The sequence below is a fragment of the Acipenser ruthenus genome, chromosome 17 (assembly GCF_902713425.1).
Source record: "Acipenser ruthenus chromosome 17, fAciRut3.2 maternal haplotype, whole genome shotgun sequence".
In the NCBI taxonomy this organism is placed as follows: Eukaryota; Metazoa; Chordata; class Actinopteri; order Acipenseriformes; family Acipenseridae; genus Acipenser; species Acipenser ruthenus.
The window spans coordinates 18875790-18894248 of record NC_081205.1 but is presented as its reverse complement, the minus strand read 5'-3'; the positions used below and the strand labels follow the sequence as shown (position 1 = coordinate 18894248).

Sequence of the window (18459 nt, the reverse complement as noted above, 5' to 3'; positions counted from 1 at the left end):
AATGTGGCTGTAATAACCTTGCCATGTTTTCTATCTTCACAGCTTGCCCACCTGGGACGTTCAAATCCAGCCAGGGTGCCGATCTGTGCCTGCAGTGTCCTCACAACAGCAGATCCAACACTGAAGCGGCTACAATCTGTATCTGCAGGAACGGATACTATCGGGGAGACTCGGACTTCCCTTATGCACCCTGCACTGGTGAGTACCTAGCCCTGCAGATTACTGTGTAATCTCACACAGATTCGCATGTGCTTATACTTGGTTTCATATATTAGCCTGTATCTGAGTACAAGCGCCCCGGGGGGAGTATCAAGTGCAATCTGAGATGTTTATAAATGTACAATATGGTATCTCTTGATTGTCCAATTGGAGCAAGACCTTGAAGGTGGATTTCTAAGTTTCACTTTTCTAAAAAGCCCTGCATGCTGTCTTATCTCTTGTGTAATCACACAATCAGGTCACATTTACCAAATCCAATAAAAAATGTTATGTTGGACGGTTGATTGTCCATAACTATTAAACATTTAATAGTGCTGCATTTAGAAATACTAAAGCCTAATAAATTCAATCACAAACATTTTGACTACATTCCATTACTGTGACCTATCAACTCTATTTGACACAATTCCTATAGACCAGGTAGGACCAGCAGAAAGGTCATAGCATCATATGATTCCTTTGGAATCAGGAAGTACTCAAGATTTTACAAAACCAGGTTGATTCTGGTAAAGAGAAAAATTATTTAAAAATTCAATATTGGAACGATGGAACTCGGAACGTAGGAATGTAATCATCATAGAAAGGCAAAGGTAAAAAATAAAAAGACACCCAGCTAATTGCACTTTAAGGGCAGACCTGATCTTGGAAACTCCAAGGTCTCTTATCCAGGTTAGTATTAGTAATTCATTTTGCAGTTGTTGCTCCCTCGCTTGCAGAAACTCAGTAAAGTCTGGTTTATGATTTTCTTTTTTGTTTGTGTCACCGTTGTTTCCTCCTAATCTTGTCAGAAACAACTCCTCTGAGAGCTGTATGTAGTGTTTCTGTGAAGAGCTCGGGGCATTTCAGTCTAATTGAAAACCAGTGCTATGTGTTCCTGTGTGTGTGTGTGTGTGTGTGTGGAGCTACCACCATTTTAGATAAAACCATCACCTTCCAACCAAAGACTACCGCACTGCCTTGTGAGGTTTTTGCTTTCTTTAATCACCATAGGAACTCACGATTACAGACAGTAAAGTGCAGTATCCTTCATAGAAAGAATAACTGTTATCTGCTCCTATACTTTTTTTTTTGCTGTCCTTACAACGCTCATCCACTGTATCTGGTCACTTGGCGACACTGCCTGATATGCAAAACCCCCATGACAGTACAATGCTGTTGATATACATTTTAAATTATTAATGTTCTAAGCATTGTGTTTTTGTATATTGTGCGCTCCATACTGTAAGAGACGTGCTCAGCATTAAATATGCCACTAGAAAGGATGCATTTATAATGTAATATACTGAATTATGTACATATGTAAATGAACTGATTTAATTTAATAAATACTACAATTATATACACAACAGTATCTTAGCTTCTTGGACAAATAACACTTCAAAATAAGAGGAAAAAGGCTATACATAGAGAACGCACCTCTGACACAGAGTTTGTATTCCATTCATAAAAACTTGGGGGCAGCCATTGATCATTACAAGCAATGGATTAGTAATCACAAGTGAGTTCAAATGCTGTAAATAAAGTCATGCTTGTTAACAAAGCAAGTCACCGATAGGCTGATTCAATCCACGCCCCCTCCTTTCATTCCTCCTGGAGAGGAGGATTTGTTTATTCCCTTTTTATCCATGATTCTGATTGATTGTGCCTCATGTGTTCATTGAGATGAAAACATAAAGTGCAGTTTATTTTTGTATTGTTTTTTACCTGTTCTCCTTAGTATAGATATGTCAGTCTGGTCTTATGTAAGCTTGCACACCTTCCCATCTTTTCAGTACAAAATGCGTTAATTCACGCTGATATTATACTTGTAGTTTTCAGGTACGTTAGAACTATTGTGTCAAATATTTTAATTTTAAATTTTAAAGCGAAATACAAATGTTAAAAAATAAGAAAATATATTTTGACAACTTTTAAAAACAAATTGTTACAAACTATATTCTTTCATGTTCTGCTTAATTAAAATAAGGCTGCTAAGTGAAAGGAATTCATTTGTTTATTTATTTTAACTTTTTCTCATAGGCCTGTTTATTTGTAATAACTAAGTGTATGTGTATCGCTTTAAGAATGGACATGTGTCACACGAATGACGATTGTGTTTTGAGTTGTGACTGGTAAAACATTTAGTGACCAGTCACTGTGATGGGCAGCAGTTTTTCCTAGCAGAAATGTTGATCTGTACCTGCTCTTTCAAGAGAATCAGACTGTTTTGCACAGTGGTTGAGATCTGGTGCCGAAGAGAGTGAGGGACAGGGTTCAAACCAGGGTATTGTCTCTTCTCTTCCACAAGTCTGTATAGAAACCCTGCATTGCCATTGAAGAGCACTTCATTACCTTCTTTTCTCAGCCAGTTGTCTGTACTTGTCACCTTACAATTTTGCTCCAACTTTATCTCTGATGTGGAGCAGTAGTATGGTCTGCTCCTGCTGTAAATCCTTGCTTTTAAACGGCAAAGCAAAGGCAGTTCAAAATCTCCCTGATTAAGCAAGTGACGGATTGGTTGTCTCGTGGGTCTGTCAGTGGGGTGGCAGTCTGATCGATCGAGCTCTGCTGAGCACCACCATTCTTCAAAGATTGTCTCTCATCCTCTTTGCTCTGACTGAGTGGAAGGTAGTACAGCTCCCCTTCTGCATTTCAGATCCATTTCTGTTCTAGATAATTGCTTTCAGACACACTTGGGATACAGTAACTGCCCAGGTTCCTGTTCCATAGTCTTGTTTTCTCTGGTGCATATTAACTTTTAAAAGTATTCATACTATTTAAAAAACATCAAGTATATCATACACCATCACAACTACCAAATTATCACCATGATCTCCTATATACATTGTATTGTTAGATTTTTAATTGAAAGGAGCTTAATATAGTTTGAAAAATAAGAAATCTAAGACATTTTAGATTACTATACATCAATACAAATTATTACAGTTATTACATTTTAACAACTTGACAATTACCAATGGTTCCTGGCCTCACATTTTAACTGCTCTATATACTTACATGGAATGGCCTGATAAACAACATTAGAAAATGATTCAGTGTCATCAGCCAATCAGCTTCCAGCTCTAGGGGGCTCCAATAGACGGTAGATGCCATCTGGAACGTCTCAGCACCAACTGTGAATCAAATTTAAAATCAATCCGTGTGTATAGCGGCTTTTTTAAAATTACATTCCTGCTTACAGCTAAACTGACAACATGACACACTACCTAAACTCTGAGGCTATTCACGTAAATTGTGATTTATTTGGACACGTATCAATAAAAAGCCATTTTCACCAAAAGGTACACAAATCACTGCGTGAGAGAAACAGCTGTTCGAATCATGTTCCTCTCACTACCGCACCAGCCAATCCACTCTCTGTCAGCTCAAATGATGCTCCAATAACAAGCAGTTCAGACTTCATCGTACACGGACTGTTCATATGGTATAAATCGTTTTCTAATAGTGATTGTGCCCTCTCGATTATGGCTGTACCATGTGATAGTTGACCTCGACTTTCGTTAGCACCCTCACCTTCGGTTTGGGACGCATAACTCCTGTTGCGGTCAACTATCACACGGTAGAGCTATCATCGACGGGCACTATCACTTAATTGTTACCTAATGTAATTACACACCAACACACAGACTATGTCCACGTAATTACTGACTCAAATACTATGTACTTGTGTGTGTGTTTGTGTGTGTGTGTGTGTGTGTGTGTGTGTGTGTGTGGAGCTCCCGCCATTTTAGATAAAATCATCACCTTCCGACCAAAGACTACCGTACTGCCTCGTGAGGTTTTGGCTTTATTTGTGAACATCTGATAGTCACCCAGTTATTACCATGTGCTTACACTGTTATGCAAGCCCTGTAATACTAATTGCTGTGTTCAAAATATGAGCTCTCTAGGTGTTCCTTCCAAATGTGTTCAGGATAACAAACAACATTTAATAATAATAATAATAATAATAATAATAATAATAATAATAATAATAATAATAATAATAATAAAACAAGGGTTATTAGTTTGTATTTCCTATAAATTGTAAAATTGAAAATATACCTATTTGACTCCAGAAGTGGCATTGTGGAAGGGAGGTTTGAAGAATGTAAACAGACCTGACAACAAGGGCTTGACAAGGGCACAACACTGGCGAGTTACTACTGTAAACAAACACTAATGGTGTCTATATTAGTGTAAAACTGAACAGAATTGTGGGACATTGCCGATATAAAATAATATGTTGTTTGTATTATAATTTTTTATTGCTTTTATTTATTTTTCATTTTTTAATCTCTCATGGGTGAAAACACCTAATATATATCTTGCACACAAAAAGCAATCAACTGACAAAAAAAAAGAATTGTGCAGAAGACATACCCTGGTGTTATTATAATGACCCTGATATTGTATGCATCATCAGAGCTTTTCTGTATGCATGCACAACATATTTGAGAAGCAGCTGTTTGTTTTTTGTTAGTTTTTGTTTTTAGAACAGGTGTTCAGTGTGGGTCCACAATTATTTATTGATAAATAACAAAACAAGAATACCTACAACCACATCACATATGTTACTGTCTCTGACATTATGAACATACAGAAGGGGAATAAGTGGTGCAGCAGAAAAAAAAACACCAACTCCTGAGTTGAAATAATGCTGGCGTCAGAAGTGAAATTGACACATTTTCATCTGCACCATGAAATCAGTCTGCAAACTGAATCTCATCTTTTTCCGATATCAAACTGCAGTCTGCAATCCAATCTTCAAATTTACACAAAAGAATGTATCACGTTTCTGTATAATTACTATTTGAAACAAAACCAGCGCTTGACAGTATGAAAATCATCTTTTGCTGATGTTGTATATTTGTTGTTTTCTGTGTCCTTGGATTTTCCAGATTAGGCTTTTTAAGAATAGTTGAATAAGAGGGCAATTTCTCTGTAATGTATTTGCAAACAAACATTAAGCCAGTGTAATTGTATTTTCTCCAATAATCCTTCCTACTTAGTTGGCAGACAGGGAATCGATCGCTCGCTACAGTAAAATCATCCCTGCAACCATTATATTGTCATGCCTCCATAAGGTCAAAGACTACAGAGCTTTAATGCCAATTGAAATGAATTTGAACTGTGTTTTTTATTTGGAATGAGGGATAAGCTTGAAGTCGAGTCTAAATTAGGATTCTCAATGCTTTATCTGAATATTCGGGTTCCATCCACATTTCGGTGGGTTTGGGAAGACTCTGCTTAGTGCATGCATCAATGTTTTAGCATACTCTGTAGCAGACTGGGCCGCTCAACATTGGGATGGAATTTGTTGTGTAGAAAAAATACCCCTTCACTAAAGCCAAATACCCCAGTTTTAGCAACGATACAATGGGACTTGAAGTTAAATGAAGTTTAGGAGGAAACAGGTAATACAGTAGAGTCTCCGCATATAGGAACACCTCCTAAGAGAACATTTTGCCTAAGGGAACACCCTTGTGGTGAAACTGATTTTTCTCATTGTAAATTGTTCTAAAAGAACAGGAACTTCGCTTAAAAGAACACCTTCTTGGCACCGATAGTGATTCATTCACAATGGATACAGTACCGTTTTGTAACCTCATCATCATCAAACTTAAATTAAAATGGTTTATTCAGTCTTTTCAAATGTGACTTGTCATTGCGAGAGTGTCTTGAGGCACACTGATTGATTTATTAAATCTTCCCAGAACCACCATCGTATCATTGACTCGTTTTGTATTCTGATTTCCATGAGTGCGCCTCATCACTACAAAATGGGTCGCTGTTTCTCTTGTTACAAAAAGTTGGAAATGGTTCGAGCTCCTGAAAAAAACCTGAATCAGACACAAGTTGCCAACCAATTTGGTGTTTCCCGTTCTGGTGAGTTGCTTCACCATTCTGTTAAATAATATACCTGTCTTGTATATTGCTGCTGCATATTGTGTCTGATGACTAACTCCGTCTTAGGGAACACTTTGGCTAAGAACACTTTCCTTGCTCCTTAGGGGTGCTCTTTTACATGGTTCTTTGAATCCATTCCAGTCCAGGTTCCAGTTATTGAGTTGAGGAGCGCGGAGCCTTGGTCCAGCCAGGTCTGCATTGTTACATTAAACCTAGGTGTTGCATTTAGTAATTATGGAGCTTGTTGGAACAAATTGGATTTGAATGGACTAAAAGAGCCACAAATGATTATCACTGCATTATACAATTAGATACGCTGAGCCTCAATGAATCATAAGCAGGAGCAATACTGTGAACTCTACCCCATATATTCTGTTAGTCCCTTCTGCACCAGTATTAGATTACAGCAACCCAGTATCTGATATTGAGTATTTGCAGAAAACTAAGGTTATACAATATTGGAGTGAATTACTGTATCAATTAAATTGTGTTTTAAAACAAATAGATTTGGATGCTGGTTGTTTAGGGGCATTATACACATTTCTGTCACAATAGTCAACAATCACCAAACACGTTGAGTACAAAGATTGAAACAAACCTACTTGGATACCCATAAATCCATTCAATAAATTAAACAAATGAAAATGGCTAAGAATTAATTAAGAGGCAGTCCCAATTCATTTCTGTGGTATTATATTCCATTCATATATATTTTTTTAATTGACTTCAATATTACCCAAAGCCTTTGTTGGCGGCACACATTCCAGCTACCATGGCCTATATACATTTTCAGCTCTTTCCTCTTAGGATAGTTGGACGCAAATAAAAAAAAAAAATGTAAGAGCGATGTCGTCTAGCAGTGGGGAGCCTGCCCCTTCTCTCTATATTCATTTCTCCTCTGAGACCTGACAAGTGTGTCATAACTCACAGCGATTGTGCTAAATTCGAATCTCTCGTCTGCTGGCCTATTTTTGCTGGGCTGGCACAAGAGCTTTCCTACAGCGGGTACCAATTAAACACCAAGCTCTCGACAGCAGCTCAAATATCAAATATCGGATTGGCACCATCACAAGCACTCTCTCACATGGACATTAGTTTGTAGTTTTATTTTTATTTTTATCTACAGTATTCTGGATAAAGACTCCACTGTATTGAAAAAAAAATGAATACATTAAAGGCCATAATTGCTAAAAAGGAAGCATTTAAAAAGCTAGCAGTGAACACAGAAAGTGAAGTTGGGAATTCTATTCACTTATTTGTATTATTATGATGGCATAAAAAGAGACTCAATGTAATTGCTTGTGAGATTGTCTGCAAGACAGGGTTCTGTATATGTTTGGTTCAAATTACAGTATGTAGTATACATTGTTGTAAAAAATATTTGAAATTGAATAAAATATTTTCAATAAAATTGTTAGCCTAACAAACCAAGAAACTTTAAAAACATCATGAGCTATATTCTTACACTGCCAAGGAATGTCCATACCAAGTTTCATCAAAGCTGTTCCTTTTACTGTTTAATCTTGATAGCTTTCACGCAGGTGATCTTTTTAAATTGAATTGTGAACACTAGGTGGCGCTGAATGCCAATTCATAAATTCATCCCACCTTTCACCTCTGGAATCCGGGGTTCAAATCCTGGAAGCGAGATTGTCTCAGCGTAGCCCAAGTGCCCAAGTGTAATCCACAGCATAAAACAAACACCACATGGTACACAGCTGTGTGCACCTATTCAAGACTATACATATGCATCCAGTGTTTACTGCTGCTTCCTTCCCATCCTCGGCTGTCCCACTCAAAATGACCAGCTGCCTTGTTGGCTTAACAAGAAGTGCTGTCCTAGTGCTGCTGTTTTTATTCACTATTTCAACTGTATGGTCACAGAGGAAAGCATTTATATTGCACAGTATTAACAAGCTTGCTTTGCTTTGAAATAAAACATATACTTCTTATTGCATAGCTGGCAAATCCTATTAGGAATCCTAGTTATTCATCACTGAGTTCAGGGGGTTGCTTATCTATTCTAGTTGCAAGCCACTGAGTAAGAGGCGGCACCAAATAGTGAACATATATGAAACTTCAAGTTTCTGTATCTAAAGAGTACTAGCAAAGAAAAGGGAGGAGACCACACACACCGCAAGCAAGCATCTTAAACACAATGCCACAGAATATTATTATTATTTGTTTATTTAGCAGACGCCTTCATACAGAGACTAGGGTATGTGAACTATGCATCAGCTGCAGAGTCACTTACAACAACGTCTCACCCAAAAGATGGAGCACAAGGAGGTTAAGTGACTTGCTCAAGGTCACACAGTGAGTCAGTGAGTGAGCCAGGATTTGAACCAGGGACCTCCTGGTTATAAGCCCTTTTCTTTAATCAAGGCTCCTCTGTATTCAAGCTTTTAACCTCATCTCATCTATTAATCCAGCTGGGGTTTTCCATAAAGGTTGATTCATTTCCATACTTAAGGAGGTTCACTGCAATTTTAGCGTGCTGGTGTTAAGACCCCAACGTTTGAGAAGAATCAATAAGTCGGGAGTTGAAGAATGCGAGTGTGTGTGTGAGTGAGATGGGGGAGGGAGCCAGTGCATTGAAGGAAGCACATTATATCCAAGTGCTGGCTGTGGATCAAAGAGACTGTGCAAGGAACAGAAGATGCAAGATAATTAAGACAGAAGAAATACATATTTCAAATATCACATCGCTCTGGGGTTTCTGCAGACAGAAGCAGAGAGTTGAGGATTTTGACAGTTGTTGTGTTGGTAGGGAACACAATGCAGAGTGTGCACCAGGCATCACCATTCAGCTGATGCAATATAAAGTAGAGGGTCAAGGATTAGACACGTCTTGCTTAGGAAATGCCCCACAGCTCCACACTCATAGTTCTTGAACTCCTTTCTTTCTCTTTTCTTCAATAACAATATTTAATGTTTTCAATATTTCTTGTCGTTTTTTACATTTTGTTTAAATACACCTTGTTTAGATATGGTTAAATGTGGGGGAAATACAGTAGTGCCATGACTCTCCATACTGAACCAAACTAGGGTATTGCCACAACTATCCCAACTCTTTGAATGTCATTATGCTTATGTTTCTTTAGTTACAAAAGCCAAGTTTAGATAAAATAAAACAGAAATGTGGCAGTGGTTTAGTGGTCTGAAAATGGTGTCCAGAAATGAATCTCTGCTGGAGATATGGGTTTATTTTTTTAAAATATATATTTGTTTTTCTACAGAAGTAAACTATTTGCAACAAAGCATTGATTAGAAATATTTGTTTCACATGTTCAAAAATAGTCAAGGTAGAAAAATTGGTTTAGGAATAAAGAAGTGATATATACAAAAAGGATGTTTTTATTCATGTTGCTAATAGTCTTCACTTGAAAAATATGGTATGAAAAAAATCCCTAAATAGAAAAAAAATTCTTATTTCTGTAGCATTGTGTTTAAACTCTTTGCTTCTATGTCAGTTTGAGTTGAGATCTGAAGAAGCAGTCCATGGAGAACTCATGTATCTATTTGAACGGTGCAAGCTGACAGATCAAACTCAAAATCATGCCTCTTTTCCCATCGAATCAATGTTTGCTTTGCCTGACCAGGTTTCAAGTACTTGGTGCTGCCTACCACTGGTTTCATGTGCAGTCTACAGAACAAAAGTCAAAGATTGTCTTCAAGTATCATGTTTTTATATAGTTCCCTTAGCATTGGAAGTTGCTCGAGAGGCAGGTTAGAGAGACCATTTTCTACCAGTGAGTGGCAATCCTAACTGACTGACTGACAGAATTCCAATTGAAACCAGTTTGATCTCGGTCTGCCTGCTGATATAAATGAACAGGACTGATTCCAAATTGCTTCAAATTACATCCCTTTTCTGTGAATGATTTGTTTCTTAAATGCACACATTCCTAAAAAAATAAAATTAAATAAATTGAGACAACCTGACATCTCTCTACCTTATAAGATTAGTTGAATAAGGTCTCTCTCTCTCTCTCTCTCTCTCTCTCTCTCTCTCTCTCTCTCTCTCTCTCTCTCTCTCTCATTCTTAGGCGTTCCCTCGGGCCCCCGGAATGTGATTTCCATCGTGAATGAGACCTCCATCATCCTGGAGTGGCACCCCCCACGTGAGGCGGGTGGCCGCGACGATGTCATGTACAACATCATCTGCAAGAAGTGCAGCTCAGACCGCAAGACGTGCTCCCGCTGCGACGAGAACGTGGAGTTTGTGCCGCGCCAGCTGGGCCTCACCGAGACACGCGTCTACATCAGCAGCCTCTGGGCGCACACCCTTTACACCTTCGAGATCCAGGCCGTCAACGGAGTCTCCAACAAGAGCCCCTACCCGCCCCAGCACGTCTCTGTCAGCATCACCACCAACCAGGCTGGTGAGTCCCACAACGCTCACCATGACTAGAAAAGCACAGCATCCTAGAATATGTCATAATACTAAAAGAAACTGGGTAAAATGTTTTGATGAAAAGCCCAAAACAGTTGAATGGGCTGTTTTTTGATGGATGTTACTCTTTTGCGGAATTACTTCAAACACAACAGGAATCAAGTTTGTACTCTCTAATACTACAAAATCCATATTGGATAAACTTTTAACCAAACACAGACAGAAAGCATAATTTTAGTTTAACTGTTCCTTTATGTACATGGCTTCAGATATTAATGGGCTACATACAATGGCTCTCACACAGTCAGCGGTCACCTTTCATTGGACATATTTAAATTTGAGTGAAATGTTTGACCCTAATAAAAAGTGTTAACATTAGCAAGAAATGACTCAATACAATTATATTGTTCCTGCACTAACAGAGTTTGATAGTAACCAAGTAATATTATCAGGAGCTTGTCCCTATTCACTCCCGTTATATTCTGGCCCAGTGTGGAGGGTGATATTAACAGGAGTGATATTTAGCAGGTTTGACTGTATTGTGAAAAAACGTACACTGTTCTACCACTAGAGAGAGCTATGATGCTTAATGATGCCATCTAGTGACAGTTGAGGGAATCAATTGTGTGACATAGGTGGAACAAACAATTTAAAAACAACACACACATTCTGTAATCTTTGAAGCTTGTTACGCTGAATTAGAGACGATCTTTGAGGAAGTATTGCCATCTCGTCACTGTTTCTCTCCCGCTTTCTCTATATTCATCCCATCCCTCTTTTGGACAGCTTTGTCCAGACCCTGCCAGATTGTGAGGCCTAGGAGAACTGTGAGTGCTTATTAAAGGAGATGAAGTGGAAAGTGACCTCACACTTTTGGGGGGGAAAAAGACCTTGCTTCAAACATGACTCACAGCGACTTGTGACTCACACAGAGGGGGTGAGATCACTTGGAGATGTTGCAGTAATATTAATGGGAAACCAAGCAAGGCAGCAAGCGCAGCATGTTTAAAAATCTAATGTGGTTCATTATTAATATGCAGGAACAATTGGGACTGCTAGGTGTGCTATTTACTGTAACTTCTTAGAAGGAATACAAACGAAATACCTTCAATATGTAGCACACACTTATTTGTAAAAGGGCTGCTACTTATGTGACAAACCAATTTGTTACTGAAATGTTATCCCCTGGTCGTGTATAAAGGGTGCATCTCACTGTTACACTAGTCAATCTGATGGATTGTGAGCTGATAGATGCTCTTTTGGCAGGTGCTTCCATCTCGATGACTGCTTTTCTTACTAGAGAAATCACAATGTTTTAATTCCTTTCATTTCTCCAACCCTGACTGCTAATTGACAGTGTTAAGGCAGGTAATTCTAATGACTGGCATGCCTTGCAGCCAGTGACATGCTTTGAATACAATGCTGAGGTGATTGACCCAGGAAGTGCAACAGATCACCTGAAAGTAAGGCATGTCAGTGAAAGCTTTCTTTAACCTAATATGGTACCAGGTATCACTTTTCAAAGATATGTTTGTTAAAACATGGGCTACTTACAAAACTACATGTGCAAGACCAACATAACGAGTGACGATTCATGGAATTATATCACGAACTATATCCAACTGCATGAGTTCAGTAATAAGTCATTACCAATGCCAGTCTAATTCCTCTGTGAAAGTTAGATTCTGCATAGCCAGTGTGTCAATTAGTGCTGATTAAAGTTCAGAGTTAGCGTAACAGTACAGTGCTATCAAATTAAAAGATGTTTAGGGGCAATTAAGTCAGATGGCACAAAAACTGTTTAATTAAAGCCGAACCTGTTAAAGTGGCAAACAAATTTGAATTAAGATTACCAGGTGCTTCTCCATCAAAAAAGGTGTTGAATCATTCCATTTCATCAAGAGGGGTGTGGGTGGAAACTACCATGCCAATATAGGGGGTGTCGTCTCTGCTCTTTCAAACATGTCTATTTAAGTTTACCCTCAAATGAACCACAAATTAAATTTGGCTTTAAATAAGTTTAAACTAATTAATTAGATATGTGCTTAAATGGCTCACACCACAGTAGTGCTAAAAGATTCACTTAGGAATTTATCCTGTTGGTAATTGCATTTAAATTAACAAAAGGTGGAGAGAATTGCTGTTATTTGTTACATTTTTAGCTTAGCAGAGCTAGAAAGTGTTTCCACCCTCAAACCATTGAGTTTTAAAACCTGCAGTATCTGTATGAAACATGTTTTAATGGCTATTAAGCTTTATTTAGTCCATCAAGTATTAATTTAAAACCTCATGCCCATTGGGTTGAATTGCTGTGCTGTTGTCTAAACGGTGCCATATCGGAATACTAGATAGATCCTGGACTAGGTTACTGGCTGTTTGGTTTCTAAGCAACTGGGGCAAGCAAGCGAAAAAAAAAAAAAATCAAATTTCCAAATGCACTTGGGCCTCTCACCACCCGGTCGGGGTAAGGAGAGCTTTAGTCACAAGATCTAAGAGCAAACCTATTTTTTCTAACATCCACTTGGGGATGCAGAGACTACCCTTGTGTATCAAAAGTAATTTAGTTTATTTTCAGGCAGAAAAACTTATTTTCAGAAGAGATCAGCTACATGACACATTAAAGTGATGTCAGCTACACCATAACTGTAAACAAATTCCATGTTTGATCAAAATTTAGAAAACTGCTGTGAATTGACAAAAAAAGTAACTTTGATCATTCTAAACACTCCAATATTTGCATTTGTTTTGATAGACTCCCTAGTGAAATGAATTTAATCAACAATTTATAGTTGGCTAAAAGCATTAAAGTGACTGGTTTGTTTTACACAAAAACATGTTTTAGTCATGAGATGTTTTAAAATATAATTTATAAAATAATTATATTTATTTTATAGGTTGAAAATATATGGTGGATTATAAATATAAAATAAATATGTGGATTACAGACTAAAATATATTTTAAATATATCCCATCTATTTTAAATTTCTATATATGAAAAGTATAATGATCATACTTTTCTACCATATTATTATTATTATTATTATTATTATTATTTATTTCTTAGCAGACGCCCTTATCCAGGGCGACTTACAATCGTAAGCATATATTAGAAATATATGTTCCCTTTCAAGTCGAAAATAACCATCAACATGAGATATTGCCGTCAGGCAGCACCGGTAGGCTGAGCTTTTATAGCAAAGCTGCCGATAGGCCCCCACGCCAGCTGCAGTGTAAGCCCGCCCCCCTGGGAGCTTACTTAACTGCGCGCGTGGGGATGCACTTCCTCTTTTGTCTTTAGCCTTGGTACGGTAGGTAATAGATAACAGAGCGAGCTTGTTAACTGATTGTACTCGATAAGCTTTACGCTTGAGAAGCTGGTTAATTACCCCTTCTCTGAGTTTATTTCAGTTACTGTGTTTTAGGATTTATATATTCTTGTTAATATATATTTTTCCTTTCGCTTTGCTTCGGCATCGCGTCTTCGTGGTCTCCCGTCTTCCTTTTCTTTGTTATTATTATAATATATAATTATATTATATTTATTATTTGGGTTTTTTGTGTGTATATATATTGTTATATATATTCTTTTTTGTATATTGTTTGGGACGCGTGTTGCGTTGGCCTTAGGCCACGCGCATTTTTGCAGCCTCGGTCTTGCTTAGGCTAGACCGCGTGTGTGTGTGTGTGTGCGTGCAGACCTGCATTGCAGTCTCCCCCCCCACCGCGGCGCGTTCTACCGCCACGTGGCTGCTATTGAGTATAGCCCCACTGTTCTACACTATACGTAGTGTCTGCTGCAGCGTCCAAACAAAACAAAACAAAACAAAAAAAAAAAAAAAAAGTTTTTTTCCCATACAGTACTAAGGAAGACGACCACCAAGTGCATTAACTGTTGCCCTTATAAGCAGCACAACACCTTGTCTTTCGAGACTCAGACACAGTACTAGAGCACATAGCGTCTCCGCTTTGCGGGTCAGCTGACGTGGATCGTCTGGTGCAGTACACGCGCTCCGGCGCTTTCGGTGTCAGCGCTTAGGCGCCTGGTGTAGCGCTTCGGCGCGTAGTGCTTGGGCTCAGTGCACGCAACGCACCTGTGCACGCACCTCGACGCTCGGTGCTCGGTGCCTCGGTGCACGCACCTCGACGCTCGGTGCTCGGTGCCTCGGTGCACGCACCTCGACGCTCGGTGCTCGGTGCCTCGGTGCACGCACCTCGACGCTCGGTGCCTCGGTGCACGCACCTCGACGCTCGGTGCTCGGTGCCTCGGTGCACGCACCTCGACGCTCGGTGCTCGGTGCCTCGGTGCACGCACCTCGACGCTCGGTGCTCGGTGCCTCGGTGCACGCACCTCGACGCTCGGTGCTCGGTGCACGCACCTCGACGCTCGGTGCTCGGTGCCTCGGTGCACGCACCTCGACGCTCGGTGCTCGGTGCCTCGGTGCACGCACCTCGACGCTCGGTGCTCGGTGCACGCACCTCGACGCTCGGTGCTCGGTGCCTCGGTGTACGCACCTCGACGCTCGGTGCTCGGTGCCTTGGTGCACGCACCTCGACGCTCGGTGCCTCGGTGCACGTACCTCGACGCTCGGTGCTCGGTGCCTCGGTGCACGCACCTCGACGCTCGGTGCTCGGTGCACGCACCTTTGGTGCACGCACCTCGACGCTCAGTGCCTTAGTGCACGCACTCGACGTTTGTCTTCAGTGCTTGGTGCACGCGCCTCAACGCACCTTAAAGCTGTTCGCTTGGTGCTCAGTGCTTAACGCTCGGCGCTCCTATTACTGGCACGGTACGCTTGGGCATACAACGTGCTGCACCATGTCATTTCACCGCTGTGTCACCTGTGGGACGAAGTTACCGGCTAATGACCCGCATGAGGACTGCGTGTCCTGTCTGGGGCCGGAGCATGCGGCATCTGCTTTGGCAGACAAAGCCTTTTGCACGTTATGTGCAAGTTTTCAGACGCGCACTCTGCGTCGTAGGGCGAGGAGAGCAGTCGGGGATCGCTCCCCTTCATCTGGGTCGTCACACACCCTTTCCGCCCCGCAGCCTTCTTTGGCTTCCCCGCCAGCGAAGCTGCCTTTTTCCAGGAGTTCGCCTTCCCAGGTTACCCCTGGTCAACGATCTCCTGACGTTAGGCGTAAGAGAGACCGCTCCCACAGCCTTTCTGTAAGGCGAGGCCCTTCTCCTCGCGGCGAACGCCCCCGTCAGATCTCGAGATCCCGCTCTAGATCGCCCCGAAGGAGAGGACGTTCCCGTTCTCCTCGTCGCGACAGGCGAGGTGGTGTAACTGAGCTTACTAGTAAGATGTCTCAGTTTATGGACCTTATGATGGGGCAGCAATCGTTGCTCATATCCCTGGCCACAGCTCGGGCCGCAGAGGAGCCAGTCAGACCGGCTGTCAACCAGCCGATCATCCTACCACAACCCCTGTCCGTTCCAGTTGCGCAACAGGACGCATGGGACGTGGATGCTATCTCTCGAGATGCATCAGAGGGTGAGCCTCTCCACGGAGAGGATAGTGTGGAGGCAGAGCTCACGTCCCACCACTCAGAATCTGAGATGGAGGTAGGCGTGGATGACTCTTTATGGTCCCTAGTAGAGCGGGCGACTCGCCACCTGGGCTTAGAATGGCCTGCCACTGAAGAGCCTAGGCGCTCTCTTTTTGAGTCGCCTTTGGCACAGGGCCAGCAGTCTAGGACGCTTCCGGCCTTCCCAGACTTTGTTAAGGAGGTGCAGTCCACTTGGGGGACTCCAGCCTCCGCCCCGGCAACCTCGCGTAAGGCGGCTGCCTTTACCATGCAAGGTGCGAGTGAAGCGGGTCTGGCGTCATTTCCGCCAGTTGGCGCTGCGTTCGCAGCGTTGGTGAAGTCACCAACACTCTCTGGGTTGGTGAAAGACCCCACCTGTCCTAACAAGCAGTGCAGGATCACCGAGGTGCACCTCAAGAAGGGCTATTCGGCGGCTACAGAGGCAGTTAGGCTGTCCAATCTGGCCAGCCTCCTCTCAGTTTATCAGGCTGCGCTAATAAAGGATCTCCCAGACTACCCTTCGGTGTCTCTGAGAGCAGAGTTGGGGCTAGTTGCCCAGCTGCTGGTCAAGCTAGCCCAGCTTAACGCGCGGGCCCAGGGCAGGAGCATCGCGTCTCTGGTGGTGGCCAGACGACAGCTCTGGCTCTCGCAGGCGAGAGTCCAGGAGCATGACAAAGCTCCCTTGTTGGATGCCCCAATTACACCGGGGCACACATTTGGCCCAGCGGTGGAAGAGATGTTGCAAAGCTCAGCTAAGGCTAGAGAGGCATCACAGCAGTTGGCTACGATATGGCCGCGTAGGCCTTTCCAGGTCAAACGCCCACAAGAACATCAGTGGCGTAGAGCACCACCGCAACACCAGCCGCGTCCAGGGGGTACTAAGACCTCCCCGGCGGATACAGCAGCGCGTGGCCAAATCCCAAGGGGACGACCGCAGTGCACAGGGTGGCGACCTAGAGGAGGCGGCAGACCACGCCCTCGTGGCGCTGGCCAGGCCCCTCGTGAGCGAGCGAAGCCTAAGCAGCCCTGAGAAAACCAGGCAGCCATTAACCCAACCCTATACTGTTCCACAGCTTCTGTTTTGGCAACAATGCACCAGCGATATCTGGGTGCGCAAAACTATACTCACCGGGTACACCCTTCAGTTCCGGTTAAAACCCCCCCCCTTCAGGGGGGTGGTGGTAACTGTGGTGAAGGACGTGGTTCAGTCCTCAGCTCTGAATGTGGAAATACAGGCATTGCTCAGGAAGCGTGCCATTCAACTAGTAGACCCTGCTCTGACCGACCAGGGGTTCTACTCCAAATACTTCCTTGTGCCAAAGAAGGACGGCGGGCTCCGCCCTATTCTAGACCTGCGTGTACTGAACAAATACCTACGGGTGTTGTCGTTCAAGATGCTCACGCACAGGCACATTGTCCAGTCTATCCGGCAGGGCGACTGGTTTACCACCATAGATCTGACAGATGCGTACTTTCACGTTCCCATCTGTCCGGGTCACAGGAAGTATCTACGATTCGCATTCCAGAGCAGGGTCTACGAGTTTTGCGTCCTGCCATTCGGCCTGTCTCTAGCTCCTCGAACCTTTTCGAAGTGTATGGACGCCATTTTAGCTCCTTTGCGGGCTCAAGGCGTCCGACTGCTGAACTATCTGGACGACTGGCTCGTCTGCGCGCAGTCAAAGGAGCAGCTGGCACAGCACACAGTGATGGTTACAGACCATCTCCAGCGGCTAGGTCTGAAGGTCAATCCAGACAAGAGCCGCCTCGTGCCCAGCCAACAGACCGAGTTTTTGGGTCTGCATCTGGACTCAGTGTCCATGGAAGCGACCCTATCGACACAAAGAGTTGCCTCATTAGAGCGGTGTCTCTCCCTATTCAGGTTGAGAGAAACAGTCAGCATGGAGCTCTGTCAGCGCATGCTGGGGTTGATGGCTGCCGCCTCGCAAGCCCTTCCTTTGGGCTTACTACACCAGAGACCTCTGCAGGCCTGGTTCAATGCCTTCGCGTTGCACCCGCGGAGAGACAAGCACCGCAGGTTGAGGGTATCCCGAACCTGCTGGGAGGCATTACGCTGGTGGAAAGTTCAGTCGAACATCCGCCAGGGCGTGCGCTTGGGTCCCATCTTCCGAAGGGAAGTTATCACAACCGACGCTTCCAACCAAGGTTGGGGAGCAGTCTGGAACGGGACAGGGACCCGTGGAGTGTGGTCAGGACCCTGGAGGTCAGCCCACATCAACGCTCTGGAACTCAGAGCAGTGGACCTCGCCCTTCGGCACTTCTTGCCAGTGCTTCTAGACAAGCACGTGTTAGTGCGGTCAGACAACACCACAGTAGTGGCGTATATCAATCGCCAGGGCGGATTGCGGTCCCCCGGTCTTCACCGGATGGTAACGCGGCTGTTGCTCTGGGCTCAACCGCGTTTAGC

The 18459-nt window shown here is 42.8% G+C and overlaps 1 protein-coding gene across 2 annotated transcripts in view; it reads left to right on the top strand.

The window, feature by feature from the left end:
* The window catches only part of LOC117423351 (ephrin type-B receptor 1), a 257791-nt gene that overhangs the window by 143215 nt on the left and 96117 nt on the right, over positions 1-18459 (top strand). For both annotated transcript variants that reach the window (XM_058990042.1, XM_034038975.3), the window contains exons 4-5: positions 43-198; positions 10158-10493. In XM_058990042.1, coding sequence (XP_058846025.1) covers positions 43-198; positions 10158-10493 — 492 coding nt within the window. The remainder of the gene's footprint in view (positions 1-42; positions 199-10157; positions 10494-18459) is intronic.